The sequence below is a fragment of the Topomyia yanbarensis genome, chromosome 2 (genome assembly GCF_030247195.1).
Source record: "Topomyia yanbarensis strain Yona2022 chromosome 2, ASM3024719v1, whole genome shotgun sequence".
Taxonomy (NCBI): domain Eukaryota; kingdom Metazoa; phylum Arthropoda; class Insecta; order Diptera; family Culicidae; genus Topomyia; species Topomyia yanbarensis.
Window position 1 is genome coordinate 147,385,161 of NC_080671.1, and position 18,439 is coordinate 147,403,599.

General features: G+C 38.1%; 1 protein-coding gene across 4 annotated transcripts in view; it reads right to left on the bottom strand.

The window, feature by feature from the left end:
- LOC131681668 (cyclic nucleotide-gated cation channel subunit A) overlaps positions 1 to 18,439 on the bottom strand; it is a 651,507-nt gene that overhangs the window by 24,382 nt on the left and 608,686 nt on the right. For all 4 annotated transcript variants that reach the window (XM_058962615.1, XM_058962618.1, XM_058962617.1 and 1 more), the window contains 5 exons: positions 9,301 to 9,419; positions 9,015 to 9,209; positions 8,741 to 8,951; positions 8,536 to 8,676; positions 8,174 to 8,324 (listed from right to left, as the gene is read on the bottom strand). In XM_058962615.1, the coding sequence (XP_058818598.1) occupies positions 8,174 to 8,324; positions 8,536 to 8,676; positions 8,741 to 8,951; positions 9,015 to 9,209; positions 9,301 to 9,419 (817 nt within the window). The remainder of the gene's footprint in view (positions 1 to 8,173; positions 8,325 to 8,535; positions 8,677 to 8,740; positions 8,952 to 9,014; positions 9,210 to 9,300; positions 9,420 to 18,439) is intronic.

The window sequence follows — 18,439 nt, forward strand, 5'->3', positions numbered from 1 at the left end:
TTGAATTGAAGCTCAATGCCAGAATTAGTAGAGAGGCATTGGATAATTCAATAGACGTTTCGTTTGAGTGCTCCGTATTCTACAGGTAAATTAGCGAGGATTACAATCAGAGTTTATGCATTGGACAGATAGGCAGTAATATGCATGGCACTGAATTTGTACCATGCATATTACTGTGTAACTACAGCTGACACTGAGTTGTACTGAAAACCCCAATACAAATTTTTCATGATCAATGTGACTAAAAGAATATTTATTTGCGCAAAAATGCGAATAAATTTCATGAATGTTTGTGTTTCAAAAGCAGTCCGGGGACACTTTCAATGGCCACTTGGTCGGTGTTAAGTCAGACCAGACTAAGTCGCAAAATCTTAATAATTTGATAATGGTAGCACTGGATAATGAATTTCTTCAGCTATATATGGACTTTTACCAGATTTGAAATATGTTACAATAAGCAAGAGTTATGTCAAAAATGAGCAAAAAATAAAAATAACAATAAATTTTATTTTGAGTCTGTAGGGTCCCGTGCGCGCAATTGGTATTGCGAGCGGAGATCTTTTTTCGCGTCGGGAAGATGTTCCTTCGTTCGCCAACTTCGGGGTTATCCATGTCTGTCTCGTTGTTGTTTACGTCCGTATCATCATTTTGATTACTGCCATGATACTCGCTATCAGATGTTCTTCCTGGCTTCTTGCCCTTGCGGGTCACGAATGTGAACACTCCATTCTTTACTGGTGGTATTAGTTGTTAAGTTTGAAGCTTTTGCAGTTTTCATTATTTTCTTAACTGCAGTCACAAATTTGGCAACCGTTTGTGGTTCAGGTAAAGATATTGGAGCCTGTGTGTTGGCATATTTTTCTGGAGATGAGCTTTCCTCAGCTGTTTCTGGGCAGGATTGTCCGTAATGTGCCGTTTGTTCACGGAACTGGCACGTATTAGTTTGTCCTTGATATGTACAAAGAGTTCGCTGGGTAATGGTATCACCCCCTTCTGGGTTGTATTGCAGAGTAAAGTAGGAGGGAATGGGTTGGTCTACCCGCATTCTCACCACAGACACCATTTGAAATACTTGGGAAGTAGTTTCTCCATGTGTCCTCCCTAATAGATTCCACTGCTCCGAAATGCGACATGAATCTTTTAATTGCCACTTTGCAAGTAAGTGGAGATAAATCATGTAATTTAACTTCAATGTTCCCATTATCCATGTATATACGGATCTTGATTTCAGCGTAGTCACAAACAAGCACATGAAACCAAAAGGACATCTTTTAATTCTATTGCAAATTCCTGATTTCTAGATTTCCTTATGACTTATTAAGGCCCATCAATAAAGTAGAAACACTAGATAATCTTAAAAACGCCGTCAATAAAAGGAGAACGAAACGTACAAAGATAATGGAATTTTTACTAACATTTCAGAATATTCTGAAACAATGGTTCTGGAATTTGTGCAATTCTTTTTATTCATGTACTTCATTTAAATAACTTTCTTTAAATTTTATTCTATATACACATTTTTCCAGTTCATTCATTTCATGGATTATATTCGTTTTGTTTATTTTTATCATTTTAATTATTTGACGCATTTTAAATATATGATCATTTCACTTTCATGATTTTTTTTCATTTAGCATTATTTTTATTCATTTTGTGTATTTGACCTCATTTTATCTACTGTATTTATTTCATTCTTTGTATGCATTACAACCCGTCATTATCACATTAAGTGTTGATTTTTTGTGTTTCGAATTCATCTCGTCAGTAACTAGCACCATCTGGGTGTCTAGTTTGACGATGTATCTGAACTAGTACCCAAATTAGCACTAGTTAGCCACAAAAAAAATCCAAGCAGTTCACACGACATATGTGAACGTCTAAGCAATTGACTTATCCTGGGTGATGTCCCGGACGGCAAAACAAAAGCTCTGGTTTGCTGACGAGGACGTCCGAATAAAATCTTTGATCCAGTCTAACATCAAACGAAACGTTTACTGTTCACGGAAGGAAGGACCCGCCCGTGAAATCTCAAACAAACATCTCATGGCAAGGCTAACAGGCCGACTTCTGAATCGATTCCATTTTAAACGCAACAATAATTCACATAAGACTCCTGGCGATATAAGTTTTAGTATTAAACTGGAAATATAGCATATTTGGCTACACTGTAACCAAAAATAACTATTTTTGCTAGATTCTCTGACTCATTTACTTCAAAATGCATCTCACCGATTGTTTATAGGCCAAACTAAACCAAAGATATGAATAAAAGTTAATAATTGATGATTTTTTTTCTATGGAAAATTTTCCATGCACGGTTATGACACGCCATACAAATTTTGTCATCTATACACACCTATGACACGTGTGAGTGCGACTTTTGTTTACATTTATAGTCAAAACTCGCAACATAGTCAACCGATCTTCATAATATTTGAGAGATTTATAAAGAATAGATTGAAGCATCAATTGTCTTCATTGAATTGTTTATACCATTTATAATTTTCAAGATATTCAATTTCAAACTTTAAAAATCGTTTTTCTCGAAATGAGCTAAATGGCGCTTGTCATAAGATAGCACAACAGCGACGATGTGCGATTCGTATGAACTTCACCAGATCAAAGTCTGCTACTAAGCCTTCCATTTAAGACTAAGCTTGTGAAAATCGAATTAGCCGTTTTCGAAGGGACCGAAGAGACTTTAATTCTGAAATATTCCAAGAACTAGGAAATGCCAAATTGTCGAGAAGGACGCCGGAATCGAAAGGACTTTGTCTGACCATCAGCGATCAAGAAGGCTCTAGTAAAGCTAAATGTAGATCTTACAAACAAAGGTACCATCAGCACATACCGCAGAGAGAGAGAGCCGGGAATCCTTTATCCATGTTAATGTTTGTAGCCTTGTAGTGACAGGAAAGATGGACTGAAAAGTGTGCGAGGATATACCCACAGCGACCATCAAGATAACTGGACACGGTTTGAATAACGAGTGAAAGTGGAAAACAGCGATCTTTCACAAGAACGTGTCCGTCGAAGAATTTAAATTTGAGGGCATCCTCTTCAACCTAAATGCGAACGAGTTAATGGCAGTACTAACAAGGGCGTGTAATGCCATACCGAGAAATGGGAAACCGAGAAACGGTCGTCGGCTACCGATTTACGTATACGTTATTCCGAGCTTGGAGAAGAAGTTAGAGTGCTCGTAGTGACACCGAAAGAGGGTAACGAGCTGCACGATGCGCTCTTAACAAAGCAGTCGAGCAGAACAAGAAAGCTTGAATTGATGAGCTTTCCCACAAAGCCTACGCGAATTCTCGGGAGACGCCTACAAAGTTGGCATGGCAAAGATAAAAGGCCCAGCTGAAAGGTGTCCGGAGAAGCTAGAGGTCACCATCGAAAGGTTTTCCCCGCAACTTGAACCAATCTTCGCCGTACAGTGAGGAGGATGATCACGAAGAAGAAGCTCGAATTACCGACAAGCAGCTGATCGAGATGGCGAAAGTCATGAGTGGAAGAACCCAGTACCAGCCTCTCATATATCCCTGAAAAAAGCGATATATGAGAACCCGGATATGTTCAGAATGGTCCGATAACTGGAAGCGACAGAAGCTGGTGTTGCTTCCGATGCCAGGAAAACTTGGAGATCTTCCAGCGTATAGGACAATATGCCTGTTGGTACTGTTAGAGAGAGAGAGAGAGAGAGTAATCCTGAACAAGCTAACCAAGCACACGGACCGTGAGAACGGCATGTCATGCATTTCGCCTTCGTTATAGTCTACAGTGAATTCCACCCGAACGGTTGTGGGATCTGTGATGACAACAGAAAAAAGGATATCGCTATTGTGTGGTGGTTACCTTAGACGTAAAGAATGCTTCAATAGTATTAGCTGGGAACCAATCCCCCTTTCGCTGTACAGCATGAGTAACTCTGCAGGATATTACAGAGCTACTTTCAGTACCGAACACTGATCTATGAGACAGACAACGGAGAATGACAACTACGACTGACATTCCTCGGCCCGACGCCGTGGAACGCAGTGTACGATGGAGTATTGAAGCTGAACCTTCTCAGAGATGTAACGATTTTCGGTTTCGCGGATAATGTGGTGTTCCAGCTGGAGGCACTCGCCACGGAGACGATTGCCCATCATAAAACAGAGCTGGTATTTGTGAATGTCTGAACTGTTGTCTAGAAAGGAATCGCGTATTACCTGTAGGACAGTTGAAAGCTAAAAGAGGCAGAGTCAAAGATTGCTTGGATTAACTGCATATGTTGTCACTTACGATGAGTGTAAGTGCACAGTGTGTTTCCGTAGATGTCCGGTATGGAATGCACTGTATAATTAGAGCTCTTAAGTAACCCACCCAGTGTTGATTAGCAGCCGAAAGACAGCAACAGGCGAAAATCGCGGTCGGAGAACATATCGACTCAAACTTTTAAAGTCACGACGATTATGCTAAGGGGAAGACTATGAGAGTAACCACATCTTTGGTTGAGACGCCAGTGTATCGGGCACCACGAACCATCTGGAAACGCTGGACCGAAGCCCGTGAGCAGACTAGTTACACCGTCAGGAACTAGATCGAGTGAAGCGCCAGCGGTTGGTCGTCGAGTTTTCAGCGAACCGGAAGCAGCGAACCAGAAGCTACGCTCCATCCGATATTGCCGAACCAACATCGCCAAGTACTGGTTGGTCATTTGAGTAGGATTTATGGACTATCCGAGTAGATTGCGACAAAACTGGGAGCTTAATAACTTACGCAACGGGCATCGGTATCGGGAGAAATTCCGCCGCCGAGGAATAAATGACTCACTGAGATGACTCGCGTAAACAGAAACTAAATGGCTCACAGAAACGGGAGCCAAATGGCTCACGGAAGTTCACCACTGCGATTAAGCGAATATGTGTTCGGAGCTAAACGGCTCGAATGTATGCTCTATTGCAGTGGCTTTCAACCTTTTTCGTTCCATTTACCCCTTTCTGTATATTGATCCTTATCATGTAGTAGAGGTGTGCGCTACGCCGCCCGCGCCGCGCCGCGCCGGCGATTGCATATAAAAATAGTAAGCACATCGGCGTGACGCCGGCGCACACCTCTGTCATGTAGCCCTTTGGTGAAAATTAATAACCACGTTGTCAGAAAAGAAAAAAAATATTTTCAATTGAGTGAACGCCATTGTATTTAAATTTGTACTCTCTCAGGCTGCATTTTTACTCTTGGCTCACTGAACCAATATGTAAAGGTTTCCTACAGGAATGTTAAAATTTACCCCGCATAATTCTCCCCCTACATTAGTCTAATTCACCCCTGGGGGTGAATTCACCCTCGGTTGAAAATCACTGCTCTATTGTATCATTTTGTCATAACTTGTCCTGGACAATATATAATCATTAAAGCTGAAATATATTATTAAAATCATGTAAATGGAACAAGCGAAATGGAAATTTCAACAAAAAAACATTCTATTCGAAATATCTCGTGATCTCGATCTTGTACAGGGTATCTATCTTCGGAAAACCTGTTCGGAAGATCAACAGCTGTGAAAGACCAAATAGTTATCAACTCTACCACTAGGTAGTGCCAGTGATCATGCTATTTTTTGAGTTCACTGTATCTCAAGACCGAATCAGCCTCCCCACGATATAACGCTTTGATGCAGTCTCCGTGGGGCAGAAGGAAGGAAGAAAAGTAAGAACTATTTTAAGTGGTTATGCTCGAAAGTGAGTCACAGCCATTGTCAATGCACTTTTGAAACTTTTCAACTTTACTATAATAAACACACACAGACATTTTCACAAATCGACGAACTGAATCTAGTGGTATGTGACACTCGACACTCCGGGTCTAACTTGACAAGTCGAGTTTCAGATTGATTGATTGCATTCCTTATATGAAAAAGGCAAATATGAACTGATGATTCCTATACGTTTCATAAATCTGTACGACTGCACAACAAGATGGGGGAAAATGCAAGTATGTTGAAGATGTACACGGAACAGAGCCAAACGACTATAATGTACCAGACAAACAAATCTACAAGTTTTCAAACACAAGCAATAAACCAAACCAGCCGTTTCCACTAGAGCTCGAAAAATTATAGTATGCACAGAATGTACGTTCGCAAGTTCGCCAGTCCATAAGTAAAATGCTACAATCCTGTTTCTGTACATTGTTATCAAGCAGGGTCACCAATTTTCATGCTTTTTATGTAAAGTCGGTCCATGGGCCACTACAACGGTACGAAAACTATCCAAGCAACCAAAAGTTCGGATAATACCCAAAAGTACTCCTTAATGTTCATATTAAGTTCATAGTGATCATTCAAGCTTTTATTGGGAATTTAGAAACAGATTAAACCGCTATTAGAAATTGTACTCTTCGGAAAATTATTTAAAACGAAAAACTTAACCATCCCTTTCTTATATGGACTTTTGATTGATTCAATAAAGTTTGCTTGAATTGCTTAAGTAAAACACTCCGCTATCCAAAATCATCTTGCGGAAACGTCCACGAGAACGATCGCAGGAAAATGTAAAATGAAAAAAAATATAGGTGATTTTTTTTTGTTTTAATAAAAATAAATATTTATTTTTTGTTTGCCACCCCCTTCAGAAAAAAATTCTATTTGGACATAATTTTTAAAAAAGATTTGTAATGTCCTTATTTGTTTTATTATTTTTCTATAATTTATTCAGTTTATTCGAAGTGTTATTCGTGCAGGACTCGAAACTGTTCTTATCTCACATTGGATGAATCTAATGAATAATACAACAGTGATATTTGTAAGAAATATCACATCTCACTGATAGCTGGATTAAATAGGTTTTTATTCATCAGTTTAAAATATTTTTCTTTTGCAATCTTGTGTAACGGTTAAGTTAGAGTAACTTAATTAAGGGTACTATTTATTTTAATATTTGTTCGAGCGATGTATATCTATGTGTTGGTAGGTGATCCTTAGAAGCAGTTTTTGGTTGTTTCTCCCAACAATGAATTAATTTAACTTAGGTTTGTTCTGGTTTTCTGAAATTTTCGTTTTTATCGCAGTATTGATATCACTACAAATCAATGCGAAGAGAATTAGTGCCTGAAACTTTGAAGAATAATCCGAAGCAACTAATACTTAGATATATAGCGCCCGTTTGAATATATAGATAAAAAGACTTTTAATCCTAGATGTCACTGTGTTAGGTCCGTTAGTCTGTGAATATACCTTATTAAGATTTGTATTTTTTCACCTCACAATGTCATTAAATGGTCATTTGCGTCAGGTATAATGACCATTTAATGACATTGTGAGGTGAAAAAATACATTTTAGCTACGCACCCTACGCCATCGAATGCGGCATCTCACCCGTAATTTTGATGCGGCATCTATCCCAATTGGTTGGGAATCGAACCCAAGTGAGTTGCGTACTAGGCAATCGATTTACCAACTACGCTATGTCCTCCCCCTTGTGAAAGGCTGTTCATTGGGGTACCAAATAGGTTTTTCGAGCAACAATATTCCAGTGCGCAGTCCATGTATGCATTTTTTTCTAGCTTGTTTGAAAATAAGTCCATTTTTAATGCACACGTTAATTGGGTGGGTATGCTTTGGGGCGAATACAAACCATAACTAAAAACAGCCAGCTTGGAAGTGCATGATTAAGAGAGAGAGAGAGGGACGCTTTAAATTTTAATGTTAGTTGCAGTAGATGCAACTGGTAAGCAGTTGGAAGATGGGATTTCGGCCCACTTATCCGCTATGAGCTTTCTTTCTTATCTAATCGTAGGCGAACACTACTCAAATCATCCTGACATTTGGGAACGAACACATATGCTATATTCGAAATGACATGTTCCAACAGCCTCATAACTTATTTATATTTCCCTAATTTAAATCATGCATATTTATATAGCCCCATCTACATGTTTATATTTATGATGGATTAGCACTGGTATCCAATATTGAAACACCAAAAATGTACGGAAGTACATTGCAACGTATCCGATGACATGCTTGTCCTATTTTATCGGCTCACTAATCATCAATTACCAAGTCAACGAGCGTCAAATTTTATTAATTTTGCTTGTAATCCAATTTTCCATCACAACAAGCTCTATCACCTGCGGCACCCCGCTAATGTGATATATCAAAACTCCACAAACAGGAAAAAACGCCACTCACCTGTCCTCCAGCTTGGAAATCCTCTGTTTCAGTTTCGACTGACTAGCAGAGTATTCGGCCAACAGTCTAGCCAGCCGCAGATTTAGGTTCTCCACCGTTTGTTCCAATTTGGCCACTCCGCTCTCCAGTGTGTCCTGTTGATGCTGGGCACCTGTTGAATGTTGATTAAATATTCGCTTTAATCTCCGCAGTCTATCACGTTTGTGTATTGCCATCCACAGAGCTCGGATAGTGACAACAAAAAAAAATCCCAACTCAAACAACAAACCACACTCTAGGGACGACTGGCGTTCACGAGCAAGAGACAAAGTAGTGAATGTCAAACGTCCCCATCCGTGCTGCCCACTGTATAAAAAACCTACTAGCAAAAACAGCCTCGTCCAGTAGACCATCCTTGCGCAATAATTGACAGCCTCGTTCCGTCAGTGATGCTCTAGCTTCCGGATAGTCGGCCAAAGTTTCCCACAAGTCACGTTTCGCTAAGCAGAATAAATCCGAGTACCCTGCAAAAAAAGTTTCTTTCATTACCTTTTCCTCCCCATCTTGATAACGGGTTTATTCGCTCACCAATTGACCTCACGTTCGCCGTACGACGATTGCCCGTTCGATTACCGGCAATCTCTAGCACCGAAACTTCACCGAAAACCGAGCCGGCACCGAGAGTGGCTAGCACCGTCATTCCATCGTCCGCAACTACCGAAAGGCTACCCCGCTTCACGATGTACATCTCTTTGCCGACGTCACCTTTCCGGCAAATGTAATCCCCGGGGCTGAAAACCTGCCGTGTTCTCGAATTAGTGAAGTTTTATTCGTGAACAAGAAAAGAACCAGGGACGTTTACCTGTAGTTTAAGTTTTAGTACCAACGCCTCCAGCAGGCCCGGTTCGCAGTCCTGGAAGATTCGAACTTGCCGCAGTGTGTCCATGTGAACTCGGATAGCAATTTCTGCCTTCAGTTTATCTGGTAAGGCTGCCAGCACACGTTCCTCGTCCAGTGCACCACTTTGAGCCCATGTGTACGCGAACCAGCGGATTACCTAGTCGAATTGGAAAACAAAACCAATGTGTGTATCCCGTTTGAACTAGGAACAATTGTCATTTTTCAACAACGACAACAGCACTACTCACTCGAGCTTCCAGCTCTCCACCAACCTTCCGGAAGGCCATATATTGCTTGACGCCGTCCATCCGATTCTGAAACTCGACACGGGTTACGTTCATGTTCGAAATCATCGAACCGATGTTTCCTGAAAATAAAGGATATGCTGTTATACTCTGTCTATAATTGTTCATATGAGATGTGAAATGATGTGATCAGATGAATTTTTAGTTGTTTTTTGTATACAGTTGTTCTCATTAGAAGGTTTTTAACTGTGGTATACCCAGCAAAAGTTCTACTGTGTTTGGAGTATCCCTGTGTCTTCCTGTTACGAAACGAATATCACGAGTATCACTGCTCGTACATATTTGTAGGGGGAATCATTTCACACTCAGAAAATTGAAAAAAAAAAAATCATTACGCTTCTATAACGGCAGCTGCATCGGAAAATGCCAAAAACAACATATGGCTTAATGATCCAATTGCTGTCAACGAATTTTCGTGTTATTTATTTCAATTTTATGAACCAAAAATTTAAAGGGTTCCAAAAACCAAGTACAACGCCATGCTCTCTCCCATACTTTGAAACTAATCTGTTATTTCAATTATCGCACTGACTGATTGCCATTGTTTAGCTGATCCATTAAGCAAAAACTGGCTTATCTGTCGTGAAAATGTTTTTAAAACGAGTAGCTATATATTGAGAACTGAGTAAAGCCATGTCAAGTGATCCTCGAATTTTTCGCAAAATCACCGATCTTCATGAGGTATAATTTATTGTATAGGGATTATGGTGATTAGCTTTTGGTATAAATATTTCGTTACAATTCCTTTTTTTCTTTAAGATATTAACCCTTAAACTTTATTGCATGATAAAATTGAAAATTTTATATCTCAAAAACTACTGAAGATAATTCAATGAATTTTTGCACACTTATGGAATGATATTTGCACTATCTTATAAAAATGTTTTTGGTTTATAATTGTGTAAATAACGGTACTTTGCATCTATTTAAAGTTTTCAGTTGTATTTTTTCTTGTGTTCTTAACGCTAAAAATTTTCAAAACTTATGTCAAATTATGCGAAAATCTTTTACCTTCAATAATCTGTATTTATAATTTTTCATTTTTGTTCCTATCGAGAGTTATAGAGGATTTTGTAACTGTGCGCTGTTTCAACGCATGGCTCATTTTGATGCAACCCGCGAGAACGTACGTATTGGCAATGCCGCACGTCGCAACCTCCTAATGCGCATCGCTTTGAAGGAGCGTATCTCATGTTCAAAAATGGCATCTCTGAGATTAAAGCAAAAAGACAAGCTTTTCTTTATGGATAATTGAAAGTGATTTTTTTCTGAGTAATTTGCATGCTCTTTAGCGTTATTATATTGTTCAAGAGTTATTTAATTTTCTGTCACTCAATACCTCGGACAAGTGCGCTCGGTTATTGCCAGCCGATGAGCAAAGTTGAGCAGTGGGCATGTTTTAATCTGCGTTAGCATATTTTTCACAAATTGACATACTTCACCACGTTTTATTTTCACTTGGTTCTGTCTAAGAGGTAGATTGTGAATCTTTTCTTAAATCCACATAGCGCCTTTTCAGCCATGCGTCATCGGGTCGTGCGTTAAATTACGCGCTCATTTAATTTGCATCAGTGCGAGTGAGAAAACGTTTTGACGTTTGTTTTTGTTTCGATCGCACTTGGGTGTTTCCCATATAGAGAGAACTGGACGAAATGCTATATTATCTCAAGATATACAATATTTGCTCAAAAAAACATTCGATTGATTTATGTTATAAATATGGGTCGATCACACGAATGATGTATTCCGTTAAAAAAAATTCATAAATATGTTCGTCGTATCCTGTTTTTATGGCATCCACGTGGAGTGATAAATTTAAAAATTATATTGGTCAACACATGTGTAGCATATGTCGTAATGGGCGCAAAAAATACAACGAAAATAAATATGGACATGAACAAAACACAATTTTCCTTAAATTTTCGATTTTACATCCAATGTTTATAGTAATGGGTTCCTCTATAACGCGTTTAAAATAAAGGAAAATTTACGCGTTTAATTTTTCTTCTTATAGTGTTTGCCAAAGTAATGGAACTGGAATATTCGATGACTCAACAGGTACATGCGGAAAACTGTAACGAGGACTTTGAAATAAAGATCGTTGATGAATAATTGAAATTCGACAAAAATAAATAATATCGTACCAGAACTTGGAGAACCACCAATCAACAGAATTAACAGAAGCAATAGTGATAAAAAACCCCAACATCGATGCGATTGAACAACAGATTTTACGTAAACTTTTTTCAAAAGACACATCGTTGTTCACTCGGTGAAAATAAAAACGTGAAATAAAATGCTGTTGGCATAAGATTTTCCACTTTCATATAGTAATGTTGTAGACTAAAAAAGAATTTGGATATAACGTAGATGTATTTTGACTAACAAAAGTGTTTTTAAAGATGTTAATCGTTAGTAGCGTTAAATTATAATAATAAAAAATATATTTAACAACTATAATTTTCGTTGTGCACTTCAGTCAAAAAAATTTAACGCATCTCAAAATATCCGGAAAAAAATTACCTTCGATAATTCGTATTGAAAAGTTTGCCCTTTTGCGCTAATCGAGAGATATGGTTTCTTTTAGTCATGCGATGCGCACTTCCTACACGATGCGCTTTCTGACGTAGTGACGTGCGACGTTGCCAATATGAACGTTCTCGCGGGCTGCATCAAAGTGGTCCGTGCGTTGAAACAGCGCACTGTTACAAAATCCTCCATAACTCTCGATAGGAACAAAAATGAAAAATTATAAATACAGATTATTGAAGGTGAAAGATTGCCGCATAACTTAACATACGTTTTGAAAATTTTTAGCGTGAAGAACACAAGAAAAAATACAATTGAAAATTTTAAATAGATGCAAAGTACCGTTATTCACGCAATTATAAAGTAAAAATATTTTTATAAGATAGTGCAAATATCATGCCATAAGTGTGCAAAAATTCATTGAATTATCTTCAGTAGTTTTTGAGATATAAAATTTTCAATTTTATCATGCAATAAAGTTTAAGGGTTAATATCTTAAAGAAAAAAAGGAATTGTAACGAAATATTAATACCAAAAGCTATTCACCATAATCCCTATACAATAAAATATACCTTAAGAAGATCGGTGATTTTGCGAAAAAATCGAGGATCACTTGACATGGCTTTACTCAACTGTGATAAGGAAGCCCACGCTCACCAAAGGAAATATGCAGGTTTTCCACGAAATATGAAATTTCATTTTCTACCAAATTTTCAATAATTTACTTAGGGGCCATCTATATACCACGTGGACAAAGTAGAGGAGGGTAGGGGTCACGAGAAAGTAAACGCTTGTCCATGGAGAGGGGGGTGGGGGTAACGGAAATTCCCACGTGGACTTTTCATTATATTTTTGTCTTTTATGAGAAAATGAAATAAATTCGTATCGTCATTGGTGTGAGCGTTACCTTCAATTTTTTTTTAAGATTTTGGAATAGTCAAAGTGCTTATAAGAACATAGTGTGTATAGTGGTAACTATCATCAAAAACCTGTTTTAATCCACCTAGAGGTGCAATTGTGCCTTTCTCATTTCTCCAAACTATGATATAATAGCTGGTTCGTACAATATAATATTATGGAAATGTCTTTCATTCTTATTACACTTGGTAAGTATATATAAGAGTACCTTTTTGCATTCATCGCGGTATCGGTTTGAATCCGTAACTCCGGAGCCGGAAGTCGGATGGAGATGGAATTTAATATCAGTTTCCGGGGACGCAACACCTTTCATTTGAGACTAAGTTGATCAAATCGGTCTAGCCATTTTCGAGAAACCAATATAACCGTTATTCTGAATTTGGATACTTCAGGATCCGTCGATGGTGGCCAGTGTGACCAAAGAGCCTTTGAATGACTTTTGGGGACCTAGATCTACAAATTCAACAGTTGTGTACATTTTGGAAAAAAATTCACCATTTTACATTCATCGCAGAATTCGTTAGAAACGGGATTTGCTGCGTGATCGTACGTATCACCCTGTAATTCAGGAACCAGAACTCGGATCCACACAAAATTCAACAGCAGCTGATGGACCTTTCATTTAAAATTAAGTTTGTCAAAATCGGTTCAGAAAATTCCGAGAAACCGATGTGGACAAATCAACAAATTTTGTTTTGAAACCATACTCTTCAACTCGTAATCCGGAACAAGATGTCGGTTGGAAATGAAATTCAATAGCAACCTATGGGAATATTATACCTTTCATTTGAATCTTAGTTTGTAAAAATCGGTTCAGCCATCTCCGAGAAACCGATGTGGACATTTTGTTAACAAATCCGCACATACACACATACATACATACATACATACATACATACATACATACATACATACATACATACATACATACATACATACATACATACATACATACATACATACATACATACATACATACATACATACATACATACATACATACATACATACATACATACATACATACATACATACATACATACATACATACATACATACATACATACATACATACATACATACACACAGATATTTTGCGATCTCGGCGAATTGAGTCGAATGTTATATGAGACTCGGCCCTCCGGGCCTCGGTTAGAAAGTCGGTTTTTGGAGCAATTGCATAACCTTTCTATATAAGAAAGGCAAAAGAATAATATTTAATTAGCTTAATAAGCATGAGTTCAATGTTATCTTCATGTGATTATAATTTGGAAAGGTTGGTGGAATGGGTTTGAACATATAGGGAATGGGGGGTTAGTAGAGTGGGAGTGGAGGATGCGTCAAAAATCCTTCATCTTATTTCGGTATACGGGGTGGATGAAGGAAATGCGGGCGTGAGGGTGGTCCAAGGGGAGGGGAGTGATGAAGGAGGGAGGTGTAAGGGCAAGGCGGGGGGAGGAGGGGCGGCGACGTAATACTCAACTGCATATTTTGCCTTCCATTTGAGACTTGGTTTGAGAAAATTGGTTCAGTCATCACCGAAGAACCGATGTGACTTTAATTGTGGAATATGCCCGGAATTCCGGAATCGTCGATAGTGGACAATATATTCAAAGAATGTTTGATTGGCAATCAGTGATCTAGATCTGCGATTAGAAGTAATTTGGTGACCATTTCAATAGTTTTTAGCCTCTGAGGTATTACGATTGTACCGATTTATATGGGAAATTTCAGTGTATCCTTACTAACACCCCTGTAACTCCGGAAGCAAGAGTCATAACCGAATGAAATTCAGCAGCAGTCAATGGCATTACTGTATCTTTCATTTGGAATCAAGATTGTAAAAATCGGTACAGAATTCGTTGTGGAGTGGATGTGATATTAGTTTAGGAACTTGGCGGGTTCCCTGGGGGCGTCATGAACCGTCATAGGTGGCCAATGTGGTCAAAGCTGCTTTGATTGATCATTAGTGATGCAGACCCGCAAACTAGAGTAATGTTACATCAATTTTAATATGTTTTACATCATGGTGGTACCAGTTTATATGGGAATTTGCTGTGTGACCGCACTCTTTAACCCGTAGCTCCGGAACCGGAAGTCGGATCAACTAAAAATTCAATAGCAGCTTATGGGAGCGTTATACCTTTCAGATGAAACTAAGTTTGCGAAAATCGGTTCAGCCATCTCTGAGAAAATTGTGTGAGTTTAAATGACACACACACATACACACAGACATTTGCCGATCTCGACGAACTGAATCGAATGGTGTATGACACTCGGCCCTCCGGGCCTCGGTTAAAAAGTCGATTTTTACAGTGATTGCATAGCCTTTCTTTATATGAGAAAGGCAAAAAGGCAGAGGAAATCATGCGAAACAAAACCTGAGAAAAAAATTTCTGTCTCATTTGATTCAATCTACTGTGACTTGGTGAAATACTATTAATTTTTAGACGAATCATTAAAACGTAAATATAAAAGATCATAATGTCGTTCAGAAAGGACATATTTCCATAGAAACTTCACGAAAGACTAAACAATTGTATGATATTCTCTGGTCGAAGTTTGAACGATTTTTATTAAGTCCTTCTTCGCCATAGTAGTCTAACACATAGGCAAATTTTCTGAAAACCAAATTTTTATCACTGTGAACTGACATAAAAGTAAGGGGCCATACACTAATTACGTTAGGGAATATGGGGGGAGGGGGAGTTTCAAAATATCTTACAAATTCTTATCTGAGGGAGGGGAGGGTTTGTCCTTTCTTACGTGATATCACAAAACAAGTTTAAAAAATTAAATCCATAAGGAAAATATTCTTTTTTAATAAGAAAAGGGAACTATTTTTATTTGAACAATATAATCCTTGTATATCAAACAATATGAGTATTTTTTTGGCTCTTAGTTGTTCATTGTTCCGTTCGGGAACTGGAGTCACAATATGCCTTACAAGTTAAGAAGTGTTGATACCCCTCGTGTTGTTAGACCGACTTTGTTCTTTTCAAACGTTCGATTCAAACCCGCAAGGTATCTGGAAAATGTTCTAACATGCGATTGTCAAAGATCTTGAATGTCGAATATTTCCAGAGAGCGAACTGTATTTTAATTCAAGAAAATTCGAAGATGGTTAACTCGGAGCTATGCGTACGATAAGTGTCACGGCTGGAACTCAGAATAAATTCATGTCAGAAGAGGTTATAAACTCTTTTAAATTCTATATCACAAGAAAACAGATTCAAAGGAAGTGGAATATAGAACATAGATCTAAATACTGGTCGCAGTGGTTCGTCTCCAACAACAAAAAAAAAAGTGGAATACTGCAAAGCAGATCATGTGGACCGAATTGGAGCTACTGAATATCTGACAACAGTTATTCTTTCTACTAGGCGAGATTGGAATGCAATTAAAATTCTGCAGATGATTACAGTTAAATTTTGTCATGAGTTTTCTTGTAATAATTCTATACATATTGTTTTCGCTATCTTATTATTTGATGAATAAACAATTCGATTTTTTAATTACGATAATCATGATAAGATCTTATGTAGGGGTAGGGGGAGTTTACCAAAATCTTACGAACTCTTATCTGTGGGGGAGAGGAGGTTGAAAAGCTCTAAAAAAACCTTACGTAATTAGTGTACGGCCCCTAAAGTTTTCAACTTGTGTAAGAAATTAAACTGTAGCTTTGAAATGACAACAGCAAGCAGCAACTTGCCACTAATCGGCGCTGCGATCGGCCAGCAATCGCTATACGGGACTTGCATGCAAACTTGGATACAATAGTGACTCACGCATGCGAACCTGTATGCGATGGTGATTTTCAACGTATTTTCATTTAAATGTTTACACAGGTTTTTCGGGGAAGTTTGTTCTAGCTTATATGTCTGTTCTCTGTGTTTTTATTACCCCTAGAACGTTGCACGGGGATACAAATGTACCCCACGCTTTCTTTGGAGCCGTTTGAAGACGAAAATTCGGCATTTATCGACCTGGGACCCTAACCATAATTCAATTTAGAGTTCCTAGTAAGAGTAGGAAAAGGTGTCAAAGTTGGCGTGGGGTACATTCGTACCCCAGCGTACGGTTGCCGTTAGCGTTTCGTCAGGTTTCGTACTGTCAGTGGAAATATGACTCGTGACAATACTAGTTTAAATACTGGTTTTTGTCTTTCTCCTATAGAAAGGTTATGCAATCACTCTGAACATCGTCAACCTAATCCCGGCGCGGGGGCCGTCTGTCATATACCATTTAACTCAGTTCGTCGTATTCGGCAAATGTCTGTGTGTGTGCGTATGTATGTATGTATGTATGTATGTATGTATGTATGTATGTATGTATGTATGTATGTATGTATGTATGTATGTATGTATGTATGTATGTATGTATGTATGTGACCAAAAATAAGCACATCGGTCACTCGGAGATGACTGAACCGATTTCATCAAACTTAGTCTCAAATGCAAGGTACAACGTTCCCATAGGCTGCTATTGAATGTCATTATATTCAGAGTTCCGATTCCGGAGTTACAGGTTTAAGAGCAAATTCACATTTTTGCCTTTCTCCTATAGAAAGGTTATGCAATCACTTTGAACATCGTCAACCTAATCCCGGAGGGCCAATTTTTTCTTTGACTTGCATAGGTTTTTTGTATTTTAACAGGGTCGTAGTTAGAGGGATACGGTGAGGGGCACCCCCCACATCACTCACCACCCTTCCCTAAACCGCCCTTCTCTCAGTAAGTATCCCACTACGCGAATGAAACTTTCTAATTCCTCTAGAATAAACTTTCCTAGTGGGTCTGAAAAACCAGTGAACAATTTGGTTTAAAATGATTTTGAGTTGAGAGACTAATTTAAAATTTCTTAAAATGTTGAAATTTTTTGGCGGAGTCCAAACTCCCGAACCCTCCTCCTGAATCCGCCGCTGTTTTCAAGTGTTTCAGCGTCGACACATAGCAACTCAAGTTCGTAGCTGTCGATTCATTGTAAATCGCACAGAATATCTAATAGACAGTTCCACCATTATATTAAACATAATCAGCCACTAAGTGGATTAAAACGGGTTTTTTTTACTACGTAAGTAACAATTAGTATTGTATTCTTGTTTTTAATCATTTATTCAATTAATTTAATTTAATTTTGAAGAAGAAAAAAAATCTTCACACCAAAAAATTCTGAATTTTATCGTTGACGTAATTCCAAACTTGCCACAATCTAACAAACCGTAATTGACGAAGTGACGAAATATAATAGTGTTCTGTTTAATTTTACCTGGAAGATGTACTTTCCATACGCAGTGCCATAAAATTACACTCTTCAACATTTTAAACAAACACCACATGTGAAGTAAAATAACGTGACTCGCTAAATTCATCGACATGTAAAATCTAAATCAAACGTAAAACTATGTCATTTTAGATGCTCGTATATGTCATGGTCAGGAGACGAAAATTTACACGATTTTTTCTAGGTGTGTTTCTCGTTTTTGCTGATCTTTATTTTTTTTATTGTTTATTTTTTATAGTCTTTCAAAACAATGGTTTTTAAGTATAATTTGCGCAACGTTACTGCTGTACCAGTAACGTTGCGTGTTACCAATGTATTATTGGTCAGAAATATTTGCATTTTTGCTTGCGAA